The sequence below is a fragment of the Solea solea genome, chromosome 12 (genome assembly GCF_958295425.1).
Source record: "Solea solea chromosome 12, fSolSol10.1, whole genome shotgun sequence".
Classification (NCBI taxonomy): domain Eukaryota; kingdom Metazoa; phylum Chordata; class Actinopteri; order Pleuronectiformes; family Soleidae; genus Solea; species Solea solea.
Window position 1 is genome coordinate 18,772,573 of NC_081145.1, and position 25,692 is coordinate 18,798,264.

A 25,692-nucleotide genomic window follows, 5' to 3' on the forward strand; every position below is an offset into this window, starting at 1 on the left:
AGAGTTTCCTCCGTTCATTCCCTTTTCCCCTCATTCCCTCCCCGTTCAACATTTTCTTCAGGTGCATCGTTTAAACTTTAACTCCAACACTCCTCACCCCCTCCCGCTCTCTCTTTAAGCAAAGATTAAACCCGAGCAGCTCTTGTTACTTTAACAGGGGATATTAACGTAGATATTAACTAGACAGGGTACTTGACAGATGTTTTTTCAGATACTGTACAGCGCCTTTTTTCTTCCTATCAAAAGAGACCCAACAGCAGCAGCACTGAGGGCAGATCTGTTGATTTTCCAGCAGATGAAAGTGAATATTTAATTAAAAAGCTATAATAACTGCCAGTCCTTCTATTTCAAGCTCTCTCCGTAGTCATGGTCAGCAGCCCAGTCCTATGCAATACATATTTAATGGATGAAGACAGAATATGAACATGCTGTTCATATGTTGCTGGATCTGGAGCTATATTATATCATCATCTGTTGTTCTTTTTGACTACTACTAAATTAGGCAGTCAAATAAAACCCTGCAAAGCATCTTTACACAGCAATATTTATCACTTTTTATGTGTCATTAATAAGAAATGCTCTTTTCTGAGTCTGGATCCAGAGAATGAATGTTCCTTTCCTCCACAATTCAGTAACCAGACCACGACTAGAATAAATTCTACTTAACATAAAAGCAAAATGGGCAAACCTTCGCCTCATGTGCTGACATGGTTTCATGGCTCATTCCTCATTTCTACATGGTTTCAGCATTAAAGTCATTCTTCCATGCTCTTTAAATGCTGTCCTGACCACCGTGCCATCCCTTGAAAATACCATCACAGGCACAATCCCTCTCAGATTCCGAAAAAATCCATGCAGAGACAAGACAGCATTGTTGGATGAACACGCCAAAAATAGTGTGGTGGGAGCTGGAGCTGGCTGAGCATCTCTTTTCCAATGATATCAGATTAAGCAGAGCTTTAAGAGCCCGTACGGTGTGAGCGGCACAGATGACCTCATCCGCTGTGGCTTGGGTGGTTTGGCAGTGAGGGACCTTGTATAAGCTCTGGCTGAGGATGACATAAAAGACAGTTTGATGATTAAGCTGAAGGTTATGTATATATCTGTACCATTTATAAGACAGGGAATTTTCTTATATTTGGGGATATACACAACTCCTTATACGGACTTCCTGGGATTGTGTTGTGTGTTTATAGGTCACATATTCAGGCTTTAAAAAAGTGTTTTTTTTAAGTCTTCTTATGAGTTATTGAGACCAGTTTTCTTTAGTTTTTGTTCATTAAAAAACGAGCCAAGTGAACATTGAACTGTGACCTATTTCCACATTTCGCAAATTCAATCCGAGTACTTTTTGGTGTGTTTATATAGTTGGTGAAAAATATATTTTTTTTTCATCAGATTGCCTAGGTTGTGCTGAAAAAAAGGATATAAAACACTCTATTTTGCACATTCTTATACCCTCTGAATATACTGTATGTTTAATGGAAAAATAGCAATGGAAAAATCAGCCAAAATGCTCTGTGCTCTAAGCGTTAATGTCAAATATTGCCTATATTTGTCTTAATACAGGTTGGTGAAGATTGTTCCCAACAAAGTACATAAGAAGATGTCAATCCACCAAACCTGTAATGTACTGTATTTGTCAAAATTAAACATCAATATTTTTTTGTATTAATTTAAACAAAACTTTTTGTACTGCAGTTAAAAAAATAAGCAGAGAAGTCTGACGGAAGACACACACACACACACACACACACACACACAAAATGACGTAGTGTATATTAGCATGCACCTGTGGCTCCTCCAAGATGTGACACATACATTGTATCTACCCCTGTCATCTGTCTGCGCAAGTGAACAATTAATTGCAGTTGATGTAGATCAACAATGTCTCGGACAATTACTTCCTCCTGCCCCTCCCCCCCCGGGGGCTGCGGCCTGAACCCTGCATGTCACCCTCTTCACATAATGAAGAGGCAGAGGGTGTCATGTCTGGACTTGACAATGTGCAACAGACATGAGAGTTAGAGTATTAAATGGACTAACTGCTGGCTTTACCACTGAGGAACACCGTTGTCTGAGCCCAATGATTACCATGCCCCCAAACAAAAATGACATTTGTCTGACAATAAAATTGGATACTAACCTGTCTGAAAGCTGTCTCCATTTGCTTAGAACAAACGTTGGCGATGCTGAACACTTTGACACACTTTTCCCTTCAATGCACAGAGAAGGCGAAGCCATCCTTTGGTTCACGGTAATGGCCCCTCATTGTTGGCCGCAAAGGATGTGGCGCTATTCATACCGGTGGATGATTGAAAAGAAAATTGAATCCCCTTTGATGTGATAAATGTGTCTATTACTGCATTTGCACACAAACTGTCGGCAGAAATTATAGTGGGAGGCAGGGCTCAGAGGGGAAAAATACATAGGGATGGCCTATTTGCTATCCTTGATTTGAGCTTAAATATAAATGTACTGTACCGGTAGATGAAATGAGTCCAAGCTCCCAGATTTTTTTCCACAGGAACTTCACAAATGAAAGGCCTTGAGTGCCCCAATTGTGAGACTATATGAAAGGTTAAATGTGTGCATAGGTTTCTCTCTCCTTTTCTCTCCAGAGAGCTGTTAAAGGACACCAACAACTGTTTCCCTTGTAATGACAAGGGAATTTCTTCCTTTCAGAAACATCAGTTGAAACTGGCGTCTCATCCACATCCATACAACCTTGCATGTAGGAACAACACAATTTCATATTTTTTGACTAATGACGTGCACAATGACCAGCCTTCTCCCTCGTGCACCTATATATTTTAATGAACATTATTCCATCAAACAGAGTCTTTGTTAGTGCTAATGAATGTAACCTTTCCTTGAATGAAGAGTTCAGAGTTGTGGAAAAGGATGGAAAAAAAAAAAAAAACTTTGTGAGGAAGTTTCTCAAAAGACTATATCACTACAATCAACATTCATGACATTTTAACATGATTCCCTAGTTACTCATAATTCTCAGGATTATTCTGTAATATCAGAGTCATCGACACGACATGGTTCTTTCTCTATACCATGCACCACAAACACATTTACACCGGCCTTAATCATGTCCTGTTCAATAATGGATTTTATACACCTTTATTTTTCTAATCTAATGTTTTCCTCTGTCACGCAGCTTAATTCAGTCAGTGCAAGCATCATTTGAGGCTATCGTCCGTGGGTTATGACGTGCATGGAGCGAGTACATTTAGGGCATTATCCATTTATTCTACTGTAGTGACGGAAAAAAAATGGTCACCGTGTCCGTTGCATGGAATTCTTTTACTAACGTATTTTGGCTGGAACATGCAGTTTAACCAATGTTTACTTTTTAAAACATATGCTGTATGTGCTTGCACCTGTTATTTGCCAGGTTGTAGAAGACAATGCGTCTCTGCAAGTGACAATGTCAGTGTGAGTCCGCTGTTTGTGTGTGTTTGTGTTGTGGTCATTCACCCTTGAGTCACCTTTGATAGAAACAAATTGGTTTGGAGTTCACTCCCAGTGACAGGGCAGGGAAAGTACTTGTGTCTGGCAAACACTATTTTTATTATAATAAAATAAAATAAAAACCTAAATATTACATATCACCAGTTGTATTCTTTTTCCAGAAGCAAAAGTAAGGATATACTGTATGTTCCTTGATTAACAACCGCACAGAAATTGCCCTCGCCTCTATTCTCCCTCTCATCACTTTTATTTTAAAAGTTTAGCTGAATCTATAAAGTGCTCATTGTTCTACTGCCTTGTAACCTAAGTGAAAAAGACACTTAGTGTAGGTAACGTTGCGTTTGACAAAACTCCAATAACATAAACTCGGCTTTGTTACATGTTCACGTCTGTCTTCAACGCTACTTTGTAGATCCTTTCATAAAATGATTAATTTTCAAGGCTCAAATGTTAATGAATGTATTCACAGTATTACAATGGGATGGAAGAAAAAGAGGAGAGAGACACCAGACATAAAGACAGCGAATCAGTCTGAAGTGTCTTAACAGTATCCTTCCTTTGTGTGTGTGTGTGTGTGTGTGTGTGGGAGGTTGTGCATCCTCCTCTTGTGTAGGAGCACGCACACGAACACCAACAGTGACTCCATAGTTTTATTCTCCCGCCTGACCCTTACATTTTTAATCGAGACGCTCATCTCCCTCTCAGTACACAACATCTTTGATGATGAGACGCCCTTTGATGGAAAGTGAATTTCATTTGCGTTTAAAAGCTTGCAAAGTATTCAGTTCAAGACGATCACCACATTTGTGACTTCTAGGCAATTATGCTAAATGGTAAACATTGGCCCAACTTCTAAATAATTGAACAGACTGAGAACACGCGACTCCCAATGTTTATGAAATTCATTTTGTGTTTACGGAGTGATCATGTTGAAATGTTCCATGGCATTGAGCTGGTATAAAAGGCCATGGGTCCTCTGGCTTACATGATGACTCAACTCAGACAATAGACTCCGCCCTTGTAGGAAGTTTTTGCTGGTGCACACGACAAAATTACATACAGCTGTGGATTATTTATGGGAGTAAATGTCGTCTCGTTGGCCAGATTTCTGGCATTTACTTACTTTTTTGGCTTGAATTGAGTTAAATGAAGTAAGCAGTAACATAAATTCTCCTGGGAAACTGCTCATTTTTTTTTTGTATTATTATTTTATGCTAGAATAGGGTACTTGGGGTTCAACTGTCAGGGAGCTGTGTGGAGAGTGACTGAAAATAGAGCTCAGTTTTAGGAGGAAAAAATGATGCTCAGCTCGATTCGAACATACGCGTCTCCTCTTTGTGGCTCACAACGAGGACTGCGATCTGTGTGAATAGATTACATCACAAAAGCCTGGTGATGAAAACTTAATTAATTTCCCTGGTTATTTTTTATTGAACTAGTCATTTAAAGTGAATTGTATAGTTTTATAAGCACAATTTTATAGTACAGTTTTATAATTTGCAGACATTTCTCCTGGACCACGATGTTAAAATGAGTAAATATGTTCACCTGATTTCCTTCTGCTTTAACTCCAACCACCAGTGGTTAATGTGTAAACTGAGCAGCAGTGGGGATGAAGATGCCCATAAGAACATTGGCCCCTGATAAGCAAAGCTGAATTGTTGCCGAGTCACTGGGCATACAAAAAGACCATTTCAGTTATTTGCAGATGTCAATGGTGGCTGAACAGTTGTGACAAAGAAGACGCTACAGCTCTGTTGCCATCTGCCTAGATAGTTGGTTAATGTTGTGCTGACGTTTTGATGGTCAGGTTAGTCTGTAAATAATTCAGCCAGATTACAAGCGGAGTAGGACTTTGGTCTGAATGCTAGTGAACATTTCCTGACCGTGAGTCTTTGTAGGAAACAGCGCTTTAATCTGCTTTGTTATAAAATGGACATTGGATCAACTGGAAATATGCTCCTCCATGTCGATATCCTGGTGGAAGAGCCTGAACCTTGGACAGGAATCTTGGGCCTTCTCAAGATACTCCGTCCTCAGTGGAAGGCAGAAGACATTCAGATGAAGGCAAGTGACTGTTTGTGAGAACATCCAGTTTGTATGCCTCTACTGTGTATTGGCTCAGAATCCTTCATTGGTTGGTAAGTTGTGTTAAAATGGTGAAGTTAAGTCATTGTGAAGTGCTGGAGAAATATACATAACATGTTTAATAAATGATGTTGTTTTGTTATGTTTTTTTACTGGTAAAACCTAATTTATTCTCATATTGTGGATAAAGCAGGGTTCAGGTATTTTAGGTGTTCTTTCAGCGCTGCTCTTCAGAAGCACTCACACAATTTGGGAGATGACCTGAAATAGCTACTTTTATGTTGGACATTTGAAGTGGTTCTTTACAAAGAGACACCAGACAAAACCAAAAACACGTCTCACACAATGGATTCTCCTCTCAATTGTTTCTCCAAGGCATCCGAAGTGTATAAAGATACAGATAGATAAAAGATACTTGTTTTTTTAATTTTTTGGAGGAGTTGCATGTTGCAGTTGAATATCCCTCACCTTACCCGGTCTGTCCATTGTTTGCTATTGTAAAACTTGGTGGCCCAAAATGGTGACCTACATATTGCTGACCCGACTCCTGAAATACTGATATATATATATATATATATACATACATACATACATATATGTGTGTGTATATATATATATATATATACATACATATATTTATATATGTATGTATATAAATATATATGGATATATAAATATATATATGTAAATATATATATATATATATATATAAAGATATGTGTGTGTGTGTGTTTGAGGGTTGAAAAAAAGACACATGCATGTTGTAACGATACCAAGGCACTTTGAACTTTGTACAACAGCAGCAACCCAAGGTAACTGGATTTTTTTTTTTTTTTTTTTTTCTTAAACCCTGGAAACAGATGCGTAGATGTTGTCAGAGCATCTGTTGAGAACAGAATATTCCCATTCTGGTCCCATGTGCAAACACAAGGTCCAATCTTTCAGAGAAATTGGGTTTATGTTTGTTAGGTGACAGCACACTGGGTTGAATGACCTCTCAATCTTCACCAGGTCCAGTTATGTACACAAAGGAGTACATGTTTCTCTTCAGCCCTCGTGTCCCAACAGCACACTTAATGATGTATTGTGTTCGTCTGATTGGAATATACAGGGGAAGGACAGTCAGACAGTCGCCACTGCTACACCTGTGCATTTATCTTTTAGTTGCTGTTTCATATTCGTATGACTCCTGTTGTTGTTCATACATTCCAGCAGCACACATTATAATCAGTTCTGGTAGATAGAGTAAACTGAACTCAGTGTGATGTCACTTTATTTTATAAATTCTGTTTGTATACTTAGTTAAGTCAATTGCTTTCCCAACAATTTTTAAACTTCACACGAATCAAAAGCAGATTTAAACGAGGGACCTTATCAAAAACAATATCAAAGAGTTTCATGCCACATGAATGTAGAAAGTGTGTGTTCCATTATAAGTACTACCTGCTGTTTTCATAAATTACATTACACTGTAAAATGCTTAGTGTATATAACAACTTAGTGATGATAAATACAACATAATAAATACAAAATCAGAGACAAAGGGGATTTGATTAAATTACCTAAACCAAAGGAGAGCATGAAAGTGGCCCTCCAGCCTCTGTATAAATACTTGATCAGTTGCCAAGGTGGGCCTGTTTGTTCACTTTCCATCTAGATGAAAAACTGTTGTCTGCAGGTCCCATCTGAGGCCCAGAAAATGCCTTGGAGACTGTGGCAGAGAATGAGAGACTTTGAGAAACCACTGAATGACAACAAATGTGTGACAAGGCCTCTGCAGGCAAACAGTGGTCACTGTGGGGTTGTTGTGTACACAGCAGTACAGACTCTGCTGGAAGTTTGATTTTTTAATGTAAAAAAAAACAAAAAACAAGTTAAGACAGCAGATGTCTATACTGTCATTTACATACAGTATGATGAATGGTTTCCCCAGTTTTTATTCATAGAGAGGTTGCACTGAATTGTTTTTTCAGTTTTACACTTACATTACATTTCTAACATACATGTTTTTCTCTTTAATTTCCTCCCATTCCAGACATTCACTGATGGTCTAACCAATCAGTTGATCGGCTGCTACGTGGGCTCCTTTCAGGAGCCTGGCTGTGTTCTGGTCCGACTGTATGGCAGAATGACGGAGCTCTATGTGAACAGGGACCGGGAGGTGGAGATGTTCCAGGTCTTCCACACCCATGGTTGTGGTCCAGAGATCTACTGCACCTTCCAGAATGGCATCTGCTATGAGTTTGTTACAGGAACAGTGCTGGAGGATGAGATGCTCTGGCAACCCTCTATTTACAGGTCTCTGCCAGAACAGCACATATTTACAAGTGACCAGCTCGTTCACCAACATTATGACCATAGTCTATCGTAACTGAGAGTAGATGAAAATATTGTTTATTCTGAATTTATTGCTAAACGCATATCTTTTAAGATAAGAAAATGAGATTTAAACATGAACTTTCACTTAACATTGACTACTTTACTAAACTCTATTAAATGATTACACCACACTTGCTTAAGAGCTAATAGTGCTCAAATATTTCAGTTCATATTCCGTTCATTATGTATATGCCAGTACAATGTAGCAAGAAGAACCTTGGACCAGTTATTATAATATTTTCAAGAAATTCAGTCAAAGCAGTGACCTGATTGATACGGCATACAATTGTGAAAATCATTATTTCAGCAGCTCTTTAAATTTAAAATTCAAACATATCATTCATTTCTGCATAGGTTGTTCATTTAGTTTCACCAGTATAGTAAAAATTGTTCAATAATGCAAACGCTGTTATTTTTTTAGGTCCATTCAGTGGTCAAAGTGTATCATGTCAACAGGTTTATTGATTATGATACGAGACCCTGAACATTTGTTTTCTGACACAACAGTTAGGTGATTATTGGAGGGTGTGTGTATGTGCATGTGTGTGTTGAATATTTCAACCATGCTGATGCAGGGGTTTTTTCCTTTAATTATTTCACTTGAGCCATGTTTCATGTTGAGCAATGTTGTTTACTCATGGCCCCGGTTTCATAAATCATTCTGAAGATAACACGCCAGCATCATTATTCTCACCACAGGCCAAAAGGACACAACACAGTCTGTCAAGGATGAACAGCCAGGGCCATGACAGACATCAATCACCTTAGTCTGCCTGATACCCTCTGTGAGGAATACCCAAAGATCTTTCTGTTACCACTAAGATGTCTCAAGGATGAGCACTCAACTTGTCAAAAGGTCTCAAAAGCAGCGATGCCCATTTTGTTTAAAACAAGAACGAGATAAGAACACTAAATGGAAAGGGAGTTGTGTGTCTCCGCTGATAATGAGTGTTTGTGCAATAACAGCATCAGCTCGGCTCATGTGAGAAAATGTTTTCTTACTGCAGATTGATCGCAGCAGAGATGGGGAGAATCCACGCCATCCAGCCAAAATGTGACGCGTCTGTTGAACCTCTACTCTGGACGAAAATGTCCCACTTTCTCACAATGTTGAAGAGCAGCACCAACAACAGACCAATTCAGCAACGCTGCACCAAATGGTACACATTTAAGTCTGCATGATTCCTCACTTGATATCAAAGAACATGACTCTGCAGTTGTGTGACAGATTTAATGGCGAGGTTTAGTGGACAGTGGCAGTTTTAACAGGGTCAAAAAATGTGTAATATTCCTGTTGATGTTTGCAATCATTATTGGTGTTCTCTGCCCAACAACATGAGAAGAAACAGTAAGAGTCTCATCTTTATTTAAGTAAGTTAAGAGTTGGCCACTATGATGTAGGTCAAAGTTTCTGCAATGTTGTCCTCACAAGAGGTCAGCGATACCTGCTTACTATTACCTGATGGCTAACTAACTTCATCCAAAAGTTGCATGCTGATCTCAGAGGTGGTGAAACACAATGGCGTTAAAACACTAAACCCTCTGCCCAACATCATCACTGCCAAAACGATTTTTCCAAGGACATTAGCTGTAACAAAAACACCAATTAAAAGCACATTTAAAACCTTACTCAATCCCTCACAACCTTTAACCCAACCCAACGCTTGTCTCTTTACTGAAAAAAAAGGCTAAATTCTTTGAAATAATTCAGATACAGTCAATCTCTCCCAGCACTCTCTCCTATTGGCAGTCCACATCCTTGTACTTCTGTTTATCTCTAAATACAAGGATAAAGATCACTGGCGTATCATTTCTTTTGTTCACCTCTCTCACTGAGGACAATGTGTTAAATCTCCCGATTGCTAACTTTACGATGACATGCACTACACTTCCTTCTAACCAATTTGCTCCAAGCCATCTCTTGTGCTCTCGCTATTGTGCCAAGTCCTTCACTCAACCCTGCTCACAGAGTTGAAGACTATGAACGCGAGCCGAGCTTTGAGACGTGCTGAACACATTTAGCACTCAGTATTTACTTTAAAAGCTGAAATAGACAACTTTTGGCTTAAGCTTGTCATTGTCAGCACAGTGTATGTATATATATATATATATATATATATATATATATATATATATATAAAAAAGACACATCCAGGTTTTTATTGGTCCCATGTAAGACTTGTTTTTTTACAGTTTCTCTTGGCCACCTTAGATGGAGGTTTTGCAGAAACATTACAACATGATTTTTATCACAAAGAAACTCTCTTATTCCATCTCCAAAACAATTTTCACTCAAGGGTCATTAACACAACATCAGTTCGGAGGGAAAGTACCTGCATCCTTACCAGCGTCTTTATTATGTCTTTGCAAAAGCGACAATTTTATTTTATTTGTACAGCAAAATGTGTCCTTTGTTCATATTACTGGAGGATTTTATCTGATTTGACCAATAGTATACAGTATACTGTAATTAACCCTTCCATATGTAAATGTGAGGCCTTTACTAGGACAAGTTAGAACAACTTTCTGCCGTTTACCAGCGTAAAAAGAGAGGGGGAAAGGTTGTGTGTGTGTTTACTGATTTCCATTGTCTCTTTGGGATGTTTTCTGGTAAACACTGACTTTTTCAGAACCAGTAGTGCTCATAGGACCACAGCCTGATCCTAATGAGGAAGAACCTTGTTTCTTAGGCTCTGTTTGGGGTCAAGGGCACGGTATGAATTGTGGTTAGATTAAGATTAGGGTTAGGCTTTAACTGATCGTATAGTTACATTTAGGGATAAGACTGTCCACACAGAAGGTTTGTGTGTGTATGTGTCTGCAGAAGCCTTGAGGATAAATTTAGATTCAGACCTATCTTTGTGAGGACATGTTGACATTGCAAGGATATTTTGGCTTGTCCTCACCATTTTAAAGGGCTTTTTAAGACTTGCTTTTAGGGTTAATGTTAGATTTGGGTTGAGGTAAGGGTTAGGTTTAGTTTTTTTGTCATAAGGGGCAAGGAAATGCATTATGTGTGTTAGGGTTAGGGTAGGGTTCAGCTAATTGCCCCAAATGTTATAGGTCATACATGTGTAGGGGGACTGTATCAAAAATATTTGATTCAGGTCCGGTCTGAACTAAACAGAATATAACGGGTTCCACATAGTCTTGTCTTTTAGGTAGCAGCAGTCACACTGATGCCTTATCATTTTCTCACATAGTAAACACACATTTCTCAGACCTGCCCACAGTGCTCCTCTCCACCCATTTCTTATTAGTAACTGGACAGTCTTTGGTCAAGTTTTTGTGTTGGCACATTCACCTCCCTCACAGTGTAAATGGAGGCTGTCAGAAAGCTGCCATTGGGTAAAGTCAGGGGAAAGAGGTGAGGGAGTGGCCTTTGTGGCAATGACATTGCATTATCTTTGACAGGGGTCATGGGGTGAAAGGTGAGAGGGCCTTGCAGACACTACAAAGAAACAGACGCCCTGCCACAAGCTTCCTGCAGAGCTCCCTTATCTGTCAAACGTTCAATCTTGTTTATGTTTGTGGAGAAAGGGTCAGAAGTTGGCCCAAAGTGAAGCTGGAAGCCAAGAGTATCTGAGTATTTTTTTTTTTTTCTTCCTTTGAGTTTTAGGGAAAGCAATTTGTGGATACGTTTTTCTTACTTTCATCGGTTTGGGAAGACAAAGGCCCCACAAAGACCTAAGAGCACACTAGAGTGACTAGACGTCTTTGTCACGTGGAAGACAAGAAACAGGCAGATCTTCTAGTTCTCAGGCAATATATTCTGGTTCATCTGGTTTCTCATTATAAATCAAATCAGGAGCAAACCCCCTTTTTATTTTCCTGTTGTGAGAGATGGTTTTGGGCAAATGCAACCTACAACTCAAGTTGGCTTAATCAATTTAACTAAACCTGTGTTTTAAACATTAGTAAATATAAAGTCTGCAAATATGTCTCACTAATTAAAATTCAAAACATTCAAAGTCAAAGTGTTTGATTTGTTGAGAACCCAACCTTCTACAAAAAGTGAAATGGAGCACAGCACCCCGTCCACTCACACAGTCAGTCTATTAATGATTATTTAATAATCTGTGCTCTTTTGCATACAATTACCAACCATGAGTAACAATGAGTGTGTGTGAATGACTTAAGATTGAAGTTTCATACTAAACAGTGCATCTGCAAAAGTAAACTAACTGCACTACTTTCAGGAGCCCAATAGATGGTGCTATATTGTGAGGCATTTGTGTGGCTGAGTGGGTTAACACAGTCCACTGGTGCTCAAACACAGAGAGACGTGCAGAAAAGAAAACTATATTTCAGGATAGGAATTTTGGGCCACGCGGCCTTTCTGTGTGGAGTTTGCATGTTCTCTCAGTGTGTGTGAGTGTGTGTGTGTGTGTGTGGGGGGGGGGGGTAATTGAACACTCTAGATTGCCCTATGTCAGCTGGGATTTGTACCAGCATCCCCACGGTCTCCATGTGGAGGATAAAGCGGTAGACAATCGATGTATGGAGGATAGCAGTTTTATAAAATGGGTAGTGGTTTTCTTTTTACTTTATGTATTAACGTCATCATTTTCCTGGCTATATAAAATGGCCTTGTACCTTCAAAGCCTTTGTGGTAGCTGGCGCTTGACTATTATTGATACCAGTGTAACACTTTGAATTGTATTAATAGTAGTTGTGTTGTTTACGCCAGACCAGGGCAGTGAAATCACAAAAGTGGCCTAGTAATTAATTTGTACTTTTGTGTTCAACGTGAAGCACTAAGTGTGGTGATAATGAACTTGAATTAAACAAGTAAACCAGTTTAATGACTTTGGTTTTGCAAATGTGCACTAAATGAGCAATCTTCAACTACAAAATAAAACCAAATAACCTAAGCTCAACACTATTTAGATATCTAAATATATCTTACGATATCTAGACATTTTTAATATATATATATATATATATATATATATATATATATATATATATATATATATATATATATATATATATATATATATATATAATTTTTGTTTTTTTTCTCCACACACCACGCAGCCACTTAGTTTGCTTATGCCTTGGGCCGGCTCTGCTTGTACAGCCTTAACTTATTATTACAATAAGGATTGTTATTATGATTTTTAATAATAAGGAACATTGAAAAAAAAAAAGAGCAAAGAGAGCACAATTTAATCATTTTAAGATTCAAGAGATGTGGCTTCATTTCAACTCATGTCTATGGTGCGTACCTTTATTAAATATTTACTGGCTTTGACTGCATGTGTGTGACGTGATGATGCACACACACACACACACACAGAGAGAGGGTGAGAGAGAGGCAGTGACACGACCAAGACTGGGGGGAAACAAGCAAAGGGGGTTTAAACAGGCATCAGAGAAACTTTTGTACTCGAGAATGTATGAGTGCAAGTATGAATGTGATCTTTAGAGGAAATGGTAAAAGAAAGGCAGAGAGAGAGCAGGAAGAGGCTGCACCTGCAGAGGAGGTCTTCAGCTCTTAAGCCACCCACTGTGCAAGGAGAGAGACAGATAGAGAGAAGAGGAGAGAAAGGGGGAGAGGGTGCGAAAGAGGCTGCAGCAGCTGCAAGGTTCAGAGAGAGAGAGAGGGAGAGGGAGCACAGTAGAAGTCAGCGATAGGAGCAAAAAGAAAGGAGAGCAATGGAAAGCAAGAGTGCAACCTCTTCTTCTCCCAAAGGCCCCCTGCTGTGTCTCCCGTTTACACTCCCATGGATCGTGTAAAGCATTTGAAAAAGGGAAAAAGAAAAAAAAATCAGTAGTGCTTGGCTGGTGTTTGAAATCATATGTAAATAAGGCACATTGATAATGAAGCGCCAGAGGAGGAAATTCCACTAATTACCTTACAGAGACTTGACAGGGAGCAGGAGGCGAATGTACTTGATGTACTTTGCTCTATGAAAAGGACAGAAAAGAAAGAGGAAAAGATCTGATGGCAAGAAGACAGGTTTCCATTTAAAGTCAATGGAGGTCGTTCATTTGGCTTTTGACTGCGAGTATTTGTGGGTTTATTCTACGATGAAGTCGGCTTGTTAAGTCAAAAAAAATACGAATGTGTTGAAAAGGAATCAGAGTAATTCACCATTTGACTGAGCTGAATTTCAGATTAGAGAAGATGGATAATTTATGCATCGCGGTTCTAGATATACGTCAAACACTACTATACAGTCATTTTATAGTATTTCAATCATTTCATTTGACAAAAGAAGCCAAATGAAATAACAGTAAATGTATCAAAAGGAATAAAACCTCAGAAGGAAACAGCTATTTAAAAGGTTTTTTTGTTTTTTTTCATGCTTGCGTGCAAATAGACAAGTAAGTTTATATCTGCATATCGTCTGGATGTAACCTTGATTTTGTGACAAAATCAGATGGAGGAATGAAAGAAAGAGAGAAAGAAGTAGAAGGAAATGATAACCATAAATGACTTGTTGCTTTGTTGAGGCAAACGATGTATACGGCAACACAGCCTCTGTGTCATGACCATAAACAAGGCTTCGCTCGTCTGCTTTTATTGTGCGTTCCTAACAGGCCGCACTAAATTATGTCCACAAGTGTGTATAATACTGGAGCATCTGTTTGTTCCCTTTTGAATAAATAGGTGGTGCTTAAATTACCCTCTTGTCATGGCCTGACGACTGAAAGGAAAACAGGAAAATTAATTAGGGGATGGATGCTCATGCAGAGTTGCATCCACATACATTTTGCATTGACATCCAAGGACATTTTTTGATACATGCAGCAATCAACGGAGTGAAAACAAGGCATGCAACCTTACAAGAGCCCTGAACCGCTTCAGTTTACAAACACATTCTTAGAAGAAAAGTGTGCGAGTTCAGGAGAAACTTCCACTCTTTTGGCAAAACTTCCTCACACCGTCCTCCTACAGCGCCAGGAGATTTCCCTTCATTACAGAAATTATCCTTAAATCCTTATTTCAAAACTTTTCCTTTGAAAGAGCTGCTCTCTGCATCCCTATTTCCCCTCAAATAAAAAGTATTTTAGAGAGAGCTGTGCTTCAATGCAGACTCACAGTTGGATATAAGCCTTAAATAATTGTGCACAAATCTTTAATCTTGTAATTTAATTATGGTTAAAACTAAGCTGCATCATCTTTGGTAGTAACGTCTGAGATGACTCACTGTACTGGATACCTGTCATCATGTCTAGAATGGAGCAGAAATCAAATGAGATGACAAATGTTTCATTATTCCACTCAGACCTACTTTCTGGATTCGCCGGCTTCTGATTCAAAACAGAAATGTGTAGCTCTCGTCTTTTTGCAGCCTCTGGTATAAAGCATCCTGCACCAGTCGATTACTGTACTGACATAACCTTCGGGGATTTTTGGGTGTTGAATTTCACCAAATCGAGCGACTCCTCTTTCATGAAATGTTCCTTGAAGAGTTGCAGTGACAATCTTGACTTCACCTTAACGAAATAATTGAATTAAAGCACTTTTATTCCTTGCAGTTCCGTGGCTTCGCGAGAGGTGCCCAGCTTTGAGACTCTGTCAGCGGAGATGGCGTCTTTGAAGAGACACCTCTTGCAGATTGGCTCGCCGACTGTCCTCTGCCACAATGATCTCCTGACAAAAAACATAATATACAACCACAAAGAGGGTGAGGAGCTGCTCTGCACGTCACTGACCCTGGGAAATGACAGTGAAAATAAGCTGCTTTCTGAAATATTTTATGTGAACACGGTAGTCTTCTATATCAGGGGTCATAAAGCCAAGTTAGTCATAAAAGTCTTACTCTACACGCTAACGTAGCTCTGTTATTGGAACAACTCGGTCAGAGTTTCAGGTGTCTGTCTCCATCAGTTTGAAATAATGCAGCTCACACTCTTCATTCTACTTCCCTTTATTTTATGCCCAGACAAACACATTTGCACCATTAAAAAAAATGTATTCACATTTTATTTAATACTATTACCTTATTCACAATAACCTTTTATTTATAATAATAATTTTTTCACCCATTTTTCTAGTATGTCCATGGTGACTCGAAAGAGTCGCTGTATTCCTTTGACTCCTACAAGGTTCTGTACTTTCAATAAAGGGAGGGAGAGTTACTCTTACCTTAGACATGTTCATCGTGTTGTCCTGGTAACCACTCCTGCTTTCCCTCTCCCCGTCCATTAGAAAAGGTGAAATTCATTGACTACGAGTATGCCGATTACAACTACCAGGCCTTCGATATTGGCAATCACTTCAACGAATTTGCTGGTAGGTGTGATGATACGAAAGTTCAATTTGCTGACAAACATTTATCAAGGCCAAACATAAAGATTGCCTAATGTGGAATCCTGAATGCAGTTGGGGCTGTGATGCACTGGATAATTTTTCAGTTAGTGCTGGCTCTTTATCTTTCTGCCACTGCAAAATAAAAATAAAATTGGGTTCTTCCTCCGATGCTGCTCAGACAAATGTATTCTCTATGTCCTTATATAGTGACAAAAATGTTTTTTGACATATCAGGTGTGTCACAGTAAATCTCGGCAGGGATGAAAACTTAGTTTGAACTCAGAAAATAACAAAAATAAATCAAAACTAATTATGCGGCCACCTCAAACGATAGGAATGCTTGTAACCGTGATATTTTGCAAACCTGGAAGAGAAATGTCAATGTTTGTGACACAGAGATCCCTTCTTTCTATTTTCTAAAGTATTAAAAACATTGTTTCATTCACATCATACCAACCTCACTATGATTTTAAAATTCTGAAACACAAAGTATGCAGAGCCTTTAAGCAATAATAGCAGAACCAGAGTGTAAAGTCATTTTTACCCTGCATTAAAAAGTATCTAGTATCAGTATTATAAACAGTTTTCCCTCTTAGTATAGTTCATCATTGCATTCATTTGAATTACTCAAGTACATCAGTAAATTATTTAAACATGTGTTGACATCCAGTGTCAAAATTATTTATTTTAAGGCCGTGTGTGTTATGTCTTTACACTGATACTGGTTCCATTAACATTCAACTTCATGTACATTTGTGTGTGTTCAAGGAACAAAGGTTAACTTTAGGTTTTATCCAACCCGGGAGCTGCAGAGAGACTGGCTGTTGGCCTATCTGGAGAGTTACAAGCACAGCACTGGGCGTGAGGTCACAGTTTCAGAGGCAGAAGTTACACAGCTCTACGTTCAGGCCTGCAAATACTCATTGGTAAGAGTCTGCTTTGACTTATTTTGAAATATATCTCATCATCCCTCTCTCACAGAAACTCAAACCTCCCAGTGTTATGAGATTCGTGTGCCCATTTCAACAATAACCATACTGTGTGTGTCCACATCTCTGACATGACAGAGCGGCAACACCTCACCAAACCCGATCCTCAGCTGACACACTGCTGCTCAGATTTCGATGGGCTCCATCTGCATTGATTAGGAGCTGCCGCAGGGAAAAAAAAATGAAAGGCAGCAGCCAAAATTATTTTTCTTATGACCACAATTTTCATTCTGTTTGGTTTGAGAGGTGCCGGTCTATCTGTCCCTTCATAGCGAAACACAACATGTAGAATTGTCTGACCGATGTTTAAAATGTCTCTTGAAAATAGCCAGGACATAATGAAGAAGCATATTACCTCTAAAATAACGTGTGCCTTGGCCAAACAGGAAGAAGTGAGCGACAAAGGGGAAAGAAATATGAACTGGAATGGGGAAAGAGAGGCGATAACATCACGTTGATTGAAGTCAGATTTTCTTAGACAAACCAAGGGGAACTAGAGGGAAGTGGGAGAACTTGATCACCGTCACTCGACAAGCCAACTTTCTAGCTTGACTCATTTTTACATGCCATGTGTCAAAGTGAGGGACAGTGAGACTGTTAACAGAGAAAATGACAGGCTTTACTTTTCATAATTTCAAGATACTGAGCTGAAATCTCTTGTTTTAAATATATGCAGCTTCCTTTTGCTCAATTCAAACAAGTATCATCTGCTCTTCTTGTCAGTGTGAAATATTAGATGACCTATTTTATTTTTTTTCAATCAGTTAATTGTTTGTTAACAGATAAATTGGCACAAGTGAATTTGCTCCATATAAAGATCTCACTAGATTTCAGTTTTTTGTAAACTGGCTTTTAAAGTTTTTTTTTAAAAAAAAACAGCAGTAATTATGAATTCAGTCTAGTGGCTTTTTTTTTTTATCCGCATCCATGTTTTTTTGTGTTCTTCCTATTGTGAATTTGATTAGATGTGATTTCATTATTTTGTGTAATTGATGTATCACTTGGTAATTGCTTGAATGAATCAAACTACATTGAATCTACGTCTCAGTAGTTAATAACACGGATGAATTAATAATACTTTTGAATGGTTAAAATCTCACCAGTCAAGGAAATCAATGTGCACTGAAAGGAGCTGTGCGGCTCTGCTGTGTGGCATTGACAAAGCCTGGCTAGATGCCAAATCGTAAATGTTGGGCAAGCCTTGCCAAGACACTGTGAGGTCTCTACGACTCATCCTCTCCTCCGCAGAGATCCCCCATGATGTGGCGGCTAAAGCCCACGGCTCTGTGATGTCACTTTCCCTACATGTCTCTTATGTTCTTTTTTTCCTCAATGGTTCCCTGTCACTGACTGTCTCTGCTTAGTGTTAGACTAATGCTTTCTTAATGGGAAGCAGTTATTAATCATAATAGAAATACACTCAATCTCTCTTCCCAACTAAAGACATAGATTAGAGATGAAAATCTGCCAGGGAGGGAAAAAAAGCCAAGGGAAAACCGCACATCGCTCTTCAAGTATTTCAATCCACCCTTTATTTGATTATCAAATAAAAATGTGATTATATCATTGGGCCACAGAACAGAGGCCTGTCTGGATCTTATTAGGACTTGCTATTAGTGGTCTTACCATGAAGATTTACAATAAGGGTGGGGAACAACAGAAATTTATGGAAGCATGGAAGTCCGCAAGCCTAAGTGAGCAAAGCCATTAAGGAGGGAACCATTCAATACAGAGGTTTGTCATTTTGACTGAGTACAACTGGCATGTCACATCATCAGCAGCAGCAGCAGCAGCAGTTGTAGCATGATAAGTGGAGGTCAATGAAGTGCTGCCTTACAGTTAAGGGCAGCGGTAGCTCAGTGGTAGAGCGAGTTGTCTTTCAATTTGAAGGTTGTGTGTTTTCCCCGCTCAGCTAGTCTACATGCCGGTGTGTCCTTGGGCAAGACACTAAACCCCCGCGTTGCTCCTGACAGCTGTGCCGGCAGCGTGTGAATGGGTATGAAAGATGAGTGAGTGACGGAAAGATGTGCTGTATGAAAGTGAGAGTGAATGGCTGTAAAGCAGCTTTGAGTGGTCATCGAGACTAGAAAAGTGCTATATGAATAATACATTATTTACAATATGCTCGATAGCACAGAGAAAAATATCAACAATAGAAGAACAAATAAGATAAGATTGGTGAAACCACACAGCATATGTGTTGTTTAATGATTGAAATTCAACTTCTTATTTGGATTTGTTATGTTTTTCCCTGATGTTTTCTGTCCATGTGCTACTTTGTTAGAGCAGTTCATTTTCACAGTTATCCCAAACAATGTGTTATTTATATATCAATTAAAAAAAGGAAAATACAATGTGCTTTTAAAACTACTCAGCGATAATTACTTCAATGATGCTGTAATGTTTTTCATTTCTTTGTTCTCCTCCAGGCATCCAACTTATTCTGGGGGATCTGGGCCATCCTGCAATCACACTATTCCTCTATTGACTTTGACTTCCAAAGGTTAGTACGTCTGACAAAAGGCAACTTAAATGTCCTGTGAAACACTATGGCTGTCATTTTCTCCATCAAATGCCGTACAAAATAAATATACTGCTGCACATGGTCGAAATCTAAACCGACATCCTTCAAACATTAAGCACCACTTTCACATTTACGTCCCCCCAACAGCTGTTTAATGTAGAAACATGTAAAACCACATAGACAATTATAACTCTGAGCAACATCATTGGACCATCTTATTGCTTATGTTGGGGCGAAGCTCCCAGTAATTCTTTATAATGTTTAGACAAACAGGATCTTCATTAGGATTGCTTGAAGGGGAATTAGCTGGCAGAGAAAAATGCAATAAAATATTGGAAACTTGAAACACGAGTGTGGAAATATTTCATTTTTCCCCGAGCAGTGCTTTTAGGACTGTATTTGTATTTGTCATAAAACATGCAGTAAAAGCACACTTTGTCCGCTCCTCTTGCTCCTACCAAACACAGACAAAATATTTACACGTGAAATTCTCTGCTGTTCCTCACTCAAATACCACACACTGTGAAAAGATGAAAGGCTGGACTTAAATGAAGACACAAAGAAAAGAAAGAAATGATTTTATTTCTCAGTGTATTATGATAGTTATCTTTATACAAGTCCAGGAGACATTCCTCTCTTCCAACAACCAGACAATAGAGTTCAGAAGGGCAACCTTCTGAACTCCCCCCCCCCTCCATCTCGCTAATCTCTATTGACATACATCACCCTCCCCTCTGTGTGGCTTTCTCTGCCCACTTGTTAGATCAGCGACAGGGCCCCCACCTCATTTCGATCTGGACCTCGGAGGAAATGTGATCCAGAGGGGTGCCGAGGCACAGAGGCGCTATTGTTCCCGTGCCGTCGGTCCTCCCTTACATATACGTCTCTCATCCCTGGCTGGGCCACATATATACGGCTGCTAGACGTCTGCTCCTCTAAGCTGCTGGCTGAGGTTGTCTTAAAGTGCATGCTGAGGGTTGGGTTACGCTTGTTGAACTGGAGGGTTCAAATGAAATGAGCTCAGTCTGAGAGCACCAGAAAAGATGGGGATGGGCCTACCTCGTGAAAGTTAGCCAGCATACAACCCTACTCACTGAGGGTCGTGTCCTGTGACTGTGACGTGTGCCTGCCCTCTTGTAAATGAAATGACAAACAAGCAAATGGTTACTTGAACATGCGATCTATGCCATTTGGGCCTTCGGACCTCACTGTGTATTAATTAAAATATACACATGGGAATTCAACCGATAAATACCTACACATCTGGCTCTTCATGCATTGCACTTTCAGCTCGTTACTTTGTGGATTGTATGCTGCTGCTGCTGCTGCTGCTGCTGCTGCTGCTGCTGCTGCTGCTGCTGCTGGGTAGTTAGTCCACAGTGAGTGCTCATTGCTCAGAACAGCTGCCTACAGCTGCTGGAAATGAGGTTATGAGGATTGAGATTGACTATATACACGGTCACTTCCTGGTTCTCCAAAAGCCAGCCTGGTAACTTCCAGTGAGCCGGCAGCCAAAGATGCAGAGATTTTATAAATTAAAGAACACATTGTCCATTTGAGGCCATGTTGAATTCCCCCGGGACTAACAATTAAAACCACTACCAAAAGACAATCTAAACGTTTTTTGATCCGTATCAGACGTTTTAATCACTAACATTGCTTACTTTACAAAGTTTCCCCCTGACAACTGACCTGCATTTCATTTAGTTTATTTACTCCACGAAATAATGGTTATTTGACCATAATTTGCTTGTTAGGACTATAAATGTAAAATTAGTTTATTGATGCATTTTTATTTTCTTTATACTGAGAGATAAAGCACACTGCACTGCTTATGCGTTATGTGTTTGTGACAAATAAGATCTATTGAGGTACGAGATAATAAGTTAAACCCCTTGTTCATGTGTGTGTACGTGTGTGCACGTGCGTGTGTGTGTGTGTGTGTGTGTGGGTTTCCACCCACTGTTATCCCCCTGAGCCAAATTTCCACCGACTTCCCAACAAGTGACGTCGCCCAGGCCTTGTGCTTTAACCAGGGCCAGATGTAGATGTGACAATAGGGAGCCACAAGGGGAATGCGCAGAAACCCACCCTCCCTCCATCATCCGTATTTACTTTCCTGATATGATTTTATTCATGTGTTTAAAGTGTCTGCGAGTCAGTGGTTAAAATTTGTGGATGTGTTGGCAAGGCGAGCCGTTATTTGACAAAGACATTATTATGAGGAAATGAATGAGGAGGAGGCCCACTGTTTGGACTAGGCTGACTGCAAATTTGGGGAATTGTGCACAAAAGCACATTGTGAAATGGAATACCTGCTTTGGAGGGAGTTCATTTTCCCCCTACTTCTGGTAAATAGAAAAACATCTCAGTTTCACCTCTGATGATGATAAACGTTGCACGCGCTAGTTTTAGGTGTTGGCTTTAATAAAAATAGTGATGAATGGGATTGTCTATGAAAGTTGCTTTTCTTTTAAATGGTCAGCACTTATGAAGGGTATGGATGTGAGAGGTTATTAAATCAACAGGACAGAATGGTTTGACCAGTGCCTTTATGTATTTTTTAATGGATATACTGTCACATGTCTATTATAATGTGATTAACATTGTTTAAAAGTTAAACATTTTAATTGCATTTCTTTTGAAGGGCAGAAATCAATATTAAATAAGGGTGAATTAACATCTTACTATAGGCAATTTCCCCTCAGGGGTCAATAAAGTATTTCTGATTCTGAATTTTAGTATCTGTTAAAAATAAAGACTACATATGACTGTTTTCAGTCCCAATTAAATTACTATTATACCAACTGTGGTTCCAAAAACCATAAAGTGATCATTTTAAACTTTGATAACTGTGTCTGAAAAAAAGGGTCAGGTTAATAATGAGAAGTAACATTTCCTTAAGGATGTAGACACTGCTAGTTGATAATAAGAATTAAAGAAGTAAATACTGTAAAAAAAAAAAAAAGCGAACGTGTAATTTTGTCATGATGTTAGAGGGTTGACTCTAATTTTCCACTTTCACACAGTTGATGATTCACTCACATACGCAGTGAAATGCTTTCCCAAACTGTCCAAGGTCGACAAAGCGCACAATAAAGAAAGGATCAGCATTTCATTAAGTTCCTTTTTTTTTACCTGATTTTTTTTTTCTCAAAATTTACATGAGACTGAATTTGATGTGTCCAGCTGAATATCTGTCATGACTTCCCTCAGTGACGGTCAGCAGGTGTTGTTTTGACCAGTCAGGGAGAGGAACACTTCATTCCCTTGTCTGGGTGAATGTGTGAATTGTCAATCATCCACTATAGCATACATTTTACACAAAACTATGTCTGTCCAAAGACAGCATCATGGAGTTTGCCAAGCCACAATTAGAGAAGTGAAAATTGCACGCTGGTCTGCCAGGCTACCACCACAGATTTTCCCCTGCAGATTTTCCTTAACACTTGTACAAAAACAAAATTTCTAAGGAGACAGTGTTGAAGTTAGACCGTGCCACCGATCTCTATCAACACTCTGCTGGTGAGGATCCTATAACTAACGATGTCCGTCATATGTGAAGCAGAGAAAAAAAACAACAACATTGTCAACAACAAGAAAACAGATTCTGACACGATAATTAGAGAGCAGTTTTACCCAGAGACACAGGTGAGAAACATAGGGATGGAATACAAGTAACTAAAAGGCATGTGTCTGAATTATATTTTTATTTCACTGATTCTGCATTGAGGAGTTCAGTGAAAGCACTGATTAAAGGACAGCGGCCTCTCTGGGCCTGCATTTTCTGTGCTTTTAAAACTTCACTTTATTTCAAAGGGTGGAGTATAATGGCCAAGGGCAGCAGCACACTCAGACATCACATGTATTGAAGCACTGATAATATGGTTTGAAGCGAAATACAAAATCACCTTTGTCCCATATGAGCCCTGAGATGTGTTGAGGCTTTGCCACAGCTCTCGTGTACAGTGCGTTATTTAATAGAGCGTTGATGCTATATTTTTTCAGGGTTTTGTAAACGCAGGATACAACTTGTGCCATAAGCGACGCCTGCTTTTTAAGCTTCGACGGACACAAACACACCGTTTTGTATCACAGTGAATGTCCTGAACACTCTGGTGGCTGTTAATTGTAATGCAGACTATGTCAAAGAGTTGTTTTGTTGGTTTGTTTTGAGTGGAATGCACATTAATACATATTCATCTCAAATCTTTTTTGCGTATTTCTCCCTTTTACATGAAAAAAAGTTTGTGTGACCACTACTGTGTGTTGCTATTTTGTTGTTATTTAATATATAATATGAAGCTTACGTGTTAGAGTATTTCTTTGTCTTGGGGTTGTGTAGGTTTACACTTTCTAAAATCTCTCCTTTCAAAGGAATAAGTTGCATCCTTGTCACTTTTTTCTCAGAGGGAGGTGAAATTAAACCGAGCTTACACTGTGGCTATTTTAACATAATATACAGTAAATGTGACATTGTACATTACATGTCCTTCACTGTTATTCATTGTTATATTACGAGTGAGTTGTTCTCTAATCTCTTTTGTCTGTCCTGTGTTCTCCTCTCAGATATGCCATGGCGAGACTGAGCTTCTACTATGAGAAGAAAGAGGAATATTTTGCATTGACAATGAACAACATATAATACAAGCGGGACGGTACTTTTTAAAGTAAAGAGCATTACCTGCTCTGTCGTAAGCTTTCAGTGACTTTGTCCTGCTTTAAAGGGCACAGAATAAACGTATAAATGTGTTCCCCATTGTTTGTTGTTTCAGGCTGTAGCGTGAGTTAATATGTTTTGCTATCATCGTAATTTTTAAAATATTTCTTTCACCACAGTCAGTATGCCAATAAGCCTATTTGGCTAATTGAGAAGAGGCTTATGCCAGAAACACATTAATTGTTCCCACATTTGGCCGGGTCACATAAAGCCACACAAACTGAAAGTGGGTTATTTGCAGCCTTACAACAGTTCTGAAAGAAAACAAGTTTTCACTTTGTTTCACTGCATTCTTTTAGCGTTTGCCTGTAATTTACATTCAAAAATTGTTCCGTGTAAGTGAGAGAATGAGAGATCTTGATTTTTTTAAACACAATCGGGGGTTAATGTATAAAACTCTTGTCACACGTTTGTATTTGTCAGCATGTAAATCCCCGGAGTGACAGCTATTTGAGCAGATTATACAAAAATTTAAACATTAACAAGAGCATCCCATTTAAAATGCTGTTACAAAACAGTCCTATGACATCACTGTTACAGTGAAGGAGGACGTTTGCATCCATCCATCCATCATTACAGCCTCTCCTTTGACAGTGGGGAAGAAGCATCCCTACAGGCCGTTTAAATGAGCCAACAATCCTGAGCATTATCTGCATGCCTGGACTGTTAGAGTATGAAAAGACAACTCACACAGACACACACAGAGAGAGCATGCAAACTCCATACAAACATCAAACCAAGAAAAATCTTACTGTGTTTGTGACACTGCTAATTATGTTTCCACTGCAGACATTTCAGCTTCTCTTATAGCAGGAAAAGTAGAGGTGCCCACAACATTAGTGATGGCTCTAATCCTTTTCGACATGTTTAAGTTTGTTAAAAAGCAGCACGCGTGCCATAGCCCACAAGTGAAGTACATGTACGCAGTAGCCCCAATGAATCCAGTTAAGCAGCACTTGTACGACATGTCTGTCATGACAAAGGTTTATACTGCCGGCGTTAATGTAACACCACCATTCCAGCTCCCACTTCCATCCTTTGGGATGTTTCAGGTTTAAGATCTGACCTGCTCATTTTAACGTGAAGCCCATAAAGAGACTAATATGCATACCAGATTGTTTTATATCAGGTGATGCCAGTATGCTGTGAACATCACGTGTTGTAAATGTATACAATGCTGCATTTACTACTACAAGGCTTATATTAGTGATTTATCTCGTGAAATAAAACGTTGTAAAAGAAA

General features: G+C 39.1%; 1 protein-coding gene across 1 annotated transcript; it reads left to right on the top strand.

Moving 5' to 3' along the window:
* The first annotated feature begins 5,100 nt into the window (after window positions 1-5,100).
* On the top strand, window positions 5,101-25,692 carry LOC131470556 (ethanolamine kinase 1-like). Its single transcript, XM_058646457.1, has 8 exons — window positions 5,101-5,550; window positions 7,607-7,869; window positions 8,958-9,110; window positions 15,442-15,590; window positions 16,115-16,198; window positions 16,985-17,142; window positions 19,635-19,708; window positions 24,299-25,692. The coding sequence occupies exons 1-8, from the start codon at window positions 5,416-5,418 to the stop codon at window positions 24,372-24,374; spliced, it is 1,092 nt and encodes a 363-aa protein (XP_058502440.1). The 5' UTR covers window positions 5,101-5,415; the 3' UTR covers window positions 24,375-25,692.

Bases quoted from the DNA above. Each gene is read 5' to 3' on its own strand.
- LOC131470556 (XM_058646457.1), top strand. From the start codon at position 5,416: ATGGACATTGGATCAACTGGAAATATGCTCCTCCATGTCGATATCCTG. The intron at 5,551-7,606 runs GCAAGTGACTGT...CTCCCATTCCAG, and splicing joins CAGAAGACATTCAGATGAAG to ACATTCACTGATGGTCTAAC. The intron at 19,709-24,298 runs GTTAGTACGTCT...TTCTCCTCTCAG, and splicing joins ATTGACTTTGACTTCCAAAG to ATATGCCATGGCGAGACTGA.